The 7,489-nt window shown below is 41.9% G+C and overlaps 1 protein-coding gene across 1 annotated transcript; it reads left to right on the top strand.

Moving 5' to 3' along the window:
* Positions 1-938: 938 nt before the first annotated feature.
* LOC114539349 lies at positions 939-3,322 on the top strand. The gene is made up of 2 exons (XM_028559979.1): positions 939-1,191; positions 2,729-3,322. The coding sequence occupies exons 1-2, from the start codon at positions 1,048-1,050 to the stop codon at positions 3,260-3,262; spliced, it is 678 nt and encodes a 225-aa protein (XP_028415780.1). The 5' UTR covers positions 939-1,047; the 3' UTR covers positions 3,263-3,322.
* Positions 3,323-7,489: the final 4,167 nt, after the last annotated feature.

Raw genomic sequence — 7,489 nt, forward strand, 5'->3', positions numbered from 1 at the left:
TTGTCCTGGAATCTTCATGTCGACAACGTAATTAAGAAAGCCAATTCTAGGCTGTACGCCTTACGCCTACTTAACAGAGCTGGACTTCGTCAATTAGACTTGTTGGAAATGTATTGCACCTTCATAAGATCATCCATTGAATACGCCGCCCCTGTTTGGTCAAATTTGACGGCGAACCTGTCTGATTTGATCGAAAATATTCAGAAACGTGCTCTAAGAATAATTTATCCAGGACTGTCTTATAATCAGGCTCTGTCACACTCTGGCTTAGAACTTCTGGCTTGTCGAAGAAGAAGAAGTCAATCCCAAGTGCACAAAAACATCCTTTGTCATTGATCATAAACAATCGAACTTTAGCTATTGATAAAAAGTATAATTTGCGACATGAACCTATTAACTTACCCTCTGCGAACACCGATAGATTTAGGAATTTTATTACGTTAAACGCTGATTATTACTAATTCTGTATATAATAATTATTTTAAATTTCTCTTTTAGTGACTGGATTGTTTCGATTACTTTACATGCTGATTATTTTGAATATAGGCTATTATAATAATTATTGTAAATAACTTGTAATTTTATAGGTAATTATTACCCATACCGTGTAATTCAGATTTTCTGCAAAGCGGTTTATTAAACAGATTATTATTATTATTATTATTATTATTATTATTATTATTATTATTATTATTATTATTATTATTATTATTATTATTATTATTATTATTATTATTATTATTATTATATTTATTATTATTATTATTATTATTATTATTATTATTATTATTATTATTATTATTATTATTATTATTACTATTCACAACACGTATAATGATATGCAAAGTTAAAATTTACCATAACAATGCCCTGCTTGTGATTGGAAGGAAATAGCCACGTGTGTTAGACATGCGGAACATAAAAGAAGGGCGTGTAACACAGATTACGCCATTCATGCTCAGTTTATACGCGGAGTGCTTGACGGAGAAACGAGACGAGTGTATGACCCACGAAAATTTTGTTACCAAGCTCTAACAGGATAGCACTATGGCCGATGAACCAGAAGTTCAATACCCTATTGCTGATGATCAACAAGCAGCCCCACAGCCTCCAATTAATGAACCTGTACAGCCACCGGCCGCTGTTGAAGCTGGCGCCGCACAAGGCGATCCTAATGGACCAGACCTTGAGGTTGGTATTAAATCTTGTCTCGTCAAAATTCCGTATTTATCGTAATTTTATTAGTTCTATAATTTACGGTACCAGTGTGATGCTTGTCGACATATTATTTTGTCGTCCGTTCTATCAACGTACTGTCTGTGATATACATATCTAGATATGACCGATCATAGTCCTTGTTGGGTCCTTAGGCATTGCGATAATCGATTTCGCGCGACTCTTTTATATTGTTATTTGTCACTTGAGATGTTTGAGCGGACCTACTTATGTGTGTGTAATTGTAATACAAATTACACTAGTATCTGTGACCCTTTGAGCTACTGTCTTGAAATTTACATATCAAATAGAGTTTTTTCATTAGCTTCAAGCGGGAATAAACACAAGCTATTGTTATAGTTGTTTACGCGATGGATTTCGCGGGATTTGCTTGGTTTGTAATTTCTTGACTGTGATGGTCAAGGGTGGTTGCAAATGGAACAAGCAGGAATAAAATACAAGCTATTGTTATAGTGTTGTTTACGCGATGGATTTCGCGGGATTTGCTTGGTTTGTAATTTCTTGACTGTGATGGTCAAGGGTGGTTGCAAATGGAACAAGCAGGAATAAAATACAAGCTATTGTTATAGTTGTTTACGCGATGGATCTCGTGGGATTTGCTTGGTTTGTAATTTCTTGACTTTGATGGTCAAGGGTGGTTGCAAATGAATAAACGACAATAAAAACACAAGCTATTGTTTTAGCTGTTTACGCGATGGATTTCGCGCGATTTGCTTGGTTTGTAATTTCTTGACGGTGAAGGTCAAGGGTGGTTGCAAATGGAACAAGCAGGAATAAAATACAAGCTATTGTTTTAGCTGTTTACGTGATGGATTTCACGGGATTTGCTTGGGTTTGTAATTTCTTGACTGTATGGTCAAGGGTGAATTGCAAATGAATAAACGACAATAAAATATAAGCTATTGTTATAGCTCTTTACGCGATGGGTCTCGCGGGATTTGTTTGGTTGTAGTTTCTTGACTGCAATAGTCGGGGCTCAGCGTAGATTGTCAGTCCACTAAAGAGCATTTACACGATCAATTTCGCGGGGTATCGATTCGTTTGCTTTGTATAAATTTCCTCCACTGTGCCGTGGTGGCTGAAGTTAGACTGTAAATGAACAAGCTTAAATTTGGATATAAGCAGATACATATTATAATAGATATTGTCACTGTTTACGTGATGCAGTTCATACAAATACATCAACAATCAAACAAACTCTTGGTGTAGTTGTTGTACAAGGAAGTTACGCTGTAGTAAAGTATGTTGTAATCAACTATCGTTTCAGTTGATAATGTATCGCAGAAATGAGCTCTGAATATAATGGTTATGCTGAAATTGTACGAGATTGATTTTCATGCTCTAATCTTCTGGGTGTAAGTTAGTGATTATACGACAGATACTTAGCATGGAATTATTCTCATAGAGCACCAGTGGCTGAACATATGCCTATCATCACGGCGCACGTGTTAATGGTTATAATCTTAGTGACAGTGTTCCCTCTTTCCTTTAGCAACTACGCGAAGAATTACGTCAATTACGCCAGTCAGTAGATGAGGTATCCCAGGCTTCTGTGGAGAGTTTAAGGAGACGAATGTTGCTGTATACAGCTCGTCCACTCACAGATTTCAATAACTATGAAGCTTTGGAGATGTTGGATTCTCTTCAAAGCACGGCCAAGGATAAAGCACACGAGAAAAGAGATTATTATAGAGTGGCATACCAGACAGCTAGAGAGAAGGTTAACCTGCCAGCACCTCAATTTCAAATGCTAATCCGTCGATTATTGGGTGACAAAGACCATGACAAAGTACTCGACATTGTTGCAAAAGTGGAAAAGACTCTCCGTAAAGAACAGTCACGTCGTCCAACGCCAACATGGTTCTCTTATCGCGAACGCGGTCGGTCGACACGAGCATCACCAGCTCCGCGCTGTTATTTTTGCCATAAACCGGGGCATTTCAAGGCTGACTGTAATGAGTTCCGTCGGTCGACCCAGGCTCGCCAAGCCAAGAACCCTTCTGGTGAAACGCGAAAGGCTCAATAACTTATAGTCTGTCTAATAACTCTCCTTTATATGTGGACTTCAGTGTAAAGAATTGTGAACATGTTTTGGTTATAAACCGCAATAAAATAAGCAGTTAAAAAAAAAAAAAAAAAAAAATGAAACAATAAATGAATGAATGAAAATAACAAACAAGCACGTCCGTGGTTTGTATGTCTATATCTGAGTCATTGGGAATATAGCAGTTTCGAAAAAGGGTACCTAAATCAACCCCCCGATTTTCGGGTCAAAGCTGTTGTCTTCCTGTTGACTTGGCGGGGTCTCCTATGGTTTTCCTTGTTCCCCTTTTAGGCTAATTGGCACTGGGAAAAGGATTCTGACTTTGATTTTCATCTACAACAAATCGATACACCTTTTACGGACCAACAATGGGTAAACTTTCGGGGACGCCCCGTCAAGGTCAGTGGGGAGACAGCGGCAAATCAGCAACTTTTCAATCGTGTTCATCAAGTCCAGGCGGGCGATATCATTGGTCATGTTGAGGAAGTATATTTCCGTGATCCAAATCATTTTAAAGCAGGCGAACTCCATAACCATTACTCCGCTTGGCAGGACATTTCCCATGTCCTCCCTCCTGATAAACAATCTGAAATATTGGGTTGGGTAAAAAATAAGGTTTCGGTTGAACCATATTTTCAACCATACCAAGGAAGGTTCAAAGCAGAGGAGTACAATTCCGATCGACCACCCCACCGGATTTTTCCGAATAATCAATCTTGTCGTCCTTTCGCATCATTTGTGCGTAAAACCCTTCTGGAGCGTTTACAAACGGGAGCTATTTTAATGCTTGGCAAAGTCGGTACTGTACAACCACCACATCTCGTGTTACCACTTACGGTAGAGCCGACAAAACCCCGTTTATGCCACGATGCAAGATACCTTAATCTATGGATGCGAGATATGCCGTTCTCTCTAGATCGGCTTACCGATTTGCCCCGTTACGTCGACGCCGGCCACTACCAAACAGTGTTAGACGATAAGTCAGGTTACGACCACATTCTCCTAACTGAAGAAAGTCGTACGTATTTTGGCATCCAGTTTGGCGGTTGGTATTTCGTTTACAATACATTACCATTTGGTTGGAAAATATCCCCCTATATCTACCACACAACTGGCCTTTTACCAACAACATTCTTTCGTTCGATTGGGATACCATGTCTGCTTTACATCGACGACAGGCATAATGGCCAGTTGCAAGTGTCTTTACAAAAGGGACAGTATGCTACCCTGGCTACAAAGGATGATAAATACCTCGCGGCCGCGAACTCAGCGATCTTCCTTGCCACATATTATCTGGTGCTCCTTGGATATTTCTTGGGTCTGAAAAAGTCTATTCTTCAACCCCGCAAAGTTGTGCCCTATTTGGGCTTTCTTGCTGATTCGGAGAGGCAGGTCTTTCATTTAATGCCAGAAAAAAAGGACAAATTCCTTACGTTACTCCATGAGATTCTTGGCATGTCCCATATACCACTTAAGGTTTTGCAACGCCTTGCTGGAAAGTGTGTCGCCTTTTCCTGGCTGTTCCAGCAGCTCGGTTGTACACACGTGAAATGAATCTAGCTATCTCCTCTTCCATCTTACATAACAACAAGCCTATTTTTCTTTCTGAGCGGCTAAAACAAGAGATCAGCCATTGGTTATTTCTGGAAAACTTCGATAACCCCCTACCTTGGCGTGATGAACGCCATGTGCGCATCTCTATTGCCACGGATGCATCTAATTCTGGTTGGGGAGGAAAGCTTCTTTCCGCGACCCCGCAGGAAGCTTCTGATTACTGGACTGCCGACGAAAACAACTGGGACATCGCAACAAAGGAAGCAGTTGCAATTGTTAAGGTCTTGACTTCCTTTCGCCGATCCATTGAAAATGCACATGTTGATCTGCTTGTCGACAATCAAGCAGTCATTCATGCCTGGAATAATCAAGGCTCTCGAAGCCCATCACTTAATGATGCTCTCAAAACCTTGTTCCATACCACTGTCCAATTTAATCTATCACTCCACCTTATGTATATCCCGACCCATTCCAACCCGGCAGATAGACCTTCCCGGAGAACGTCATTGATGGATAGTTCTTTAACTGCTAAGCTCTGGCATCTCGTGCAAACCGAGTTTGGAGGTACCCATGGACATTCAGTGGACCTCATGGCACTAGATTCTAATGCACAGCCGGACATATTCGGGAACGCATTACCCCATTTTACACCTGCGCCATCTCCAGCGTCGGCAGGGATAAACTTATTTGCGCAAGATCTACTACAACATCAGAGCCTAATGCGTCGACCTTATGTCTTTCCCCCATCCGTTCTAGTTGGGCCAGTCTTTAGTTTCCTTCGTTCGTACCAACAGAACTGTACGTTCCTCGTGCTTGATGTTTTTCCCCGCAAATATTGGTGGCCACTCTTACAGGCGTCATCTGGCAAAGTGTTGAAGCTGGCAGCGCGCGGGGATACCACTGCCCTTCGTGTACCTACAACAAGAGGTTGGAGCCCGCATCCAGGCCTCCCCGGCGACCTTTGGGCATTGGCCATTACCTTCTAGTCTTTAGTTACTCGATTATTTATTTATTTATTTTACGACGTTGTTGTTTTTGTCCTACAGGAACTGCCAATTGTTGCTAAACTGTTCATCCAGTCAGTCCAATGTCCTGTGTGTGCTCACGCTAACGACTGGGACTTTCGTTTTTGCCAGAAATGCGGATATTCTCGCAAGTCATTAACACCCGTCTCTAATTCTAATCGTGTTTTCGATTTACATGCTATCGACGCTCGCCTTACCCAGTTATTTGACTACGGCAAAATGACAAGTTACTCTAAGCAGAAGGATGCTCTCAAAAAAGAACTAGAAAGCTTTTTCAACTCCTTGCCAGGACATGTTTCCTTAATCTCTGCCACACCTCGCGATCTCTGCCGCTTTCTAGCATACAAGGATCGCTTTGGTAAAACGCAAATACACCTTCATAGTTGTAATTTCCTTGGGCAACGAGGAACGCATCCGTGTGGTTGTCCTGTACGCCTAGCGTATAATACAGTGGATTCTTATATAGGAAAAATGCGCGCTATCTTTCAATCTATTGGACGGGACGGAGAATGGGACAAGCGCCTGGGACTTGGCAATCCCGCTGCTGCGCAGTTAGTCAAGCATTATCTTAAGTTGGTTACTGCAGAACAGTTACAGGCTCGCGTCACACCTAAACAAGCCACACCGTTTTTTGTCACCAAACTTACACAACTGGCAGACCATTTACAAACATCACTGGCGGCAGCGACTTCCAATCTTGAACGTTTTATCCTGGCACGAGATCACGCTTATTTTATGACCACCTTCTTTAGTGGCGATCGCCCAGCGGACCTGGGTCAGATTAAAGTTGCCGGTATCCTGCGTTTTCCAAATGACGATGGACTGCTACTGAATCATGTCTGGGGAAAAACCCTGAGAGATGGTGACCAAAATGTCTTTGGTATTCGCCGTAACCCCCACACAGTCATTTGTCCGGTCCGCGCTATCGAGAAATACATCGAAATTGCTAGACAAATCGGCGTTGATCTCACTCAAGGTTACCTGTTTCGACCGACAACTTCTAAAAAGGGCATCCAGGATTCACCCTTCACCTCGTCTGCGGCTGAAGCCCGTTTGAAAGTTTACCTACAACAGATGAATGCCGATGATGGGGAAACTTTACACGGTTTCCGATCGGGTTGTGCGATCACGTTGGCTCTAACCGGAGCCACCCTTTCAGAGATTATGGATCATGTAGGGTGGACACGTCGTCATACTGCTATTTATTATCTACAACTCGCCAAGGTTCTCAATCCCGACGGAGCTTCCGCAAAGCTGTCATCACCGACTGCTAGCACGGTCGACCAACCCTGGCAAGATATTAACCAGTTAAAACGCTTTGTGTGTGCCTTCCCACCACCTCTGCCTAACCAAAAGCGACAACGTCCGACGTAAGTTGCATTTGTCGTATTGTCAAGTGTAAAGGAGCGAACTAAACATGGAAGCAATAGAGCAATAAACATGGAACAATAAACATGGAGCGAACTGTATCGCACATATTGGTGGCGTATTATTGACGTCCAAACGAAGTGTACTTATTCCGGAGACAGGGGCAGGGAGTGTGGGAATGTGGGAATACATGTATAAGGGCTAGGGATTCACCTTCAGCGAATATATTACCTATTTATTAAAGAATATTATACACACTGGG

This window comes from Dendronephthya gigantea, unplaced genomic scaffold (assembly GCF_004324835.1).
Source record: "Dendronephthya gigantea isolate DGI-Jeju-01 unplaced genomic scaffold, DenGig_1.0 000200F, whole genome shotgun sequence".
Taxonomy (NCBI): domain Eukaryota; kingdom Metazoa; phylum Cnidaria; class Anthozoa; order Malacalcyonacea; family Nephtheidae; genus Dendronephthya; species Dendronephthya gigantea.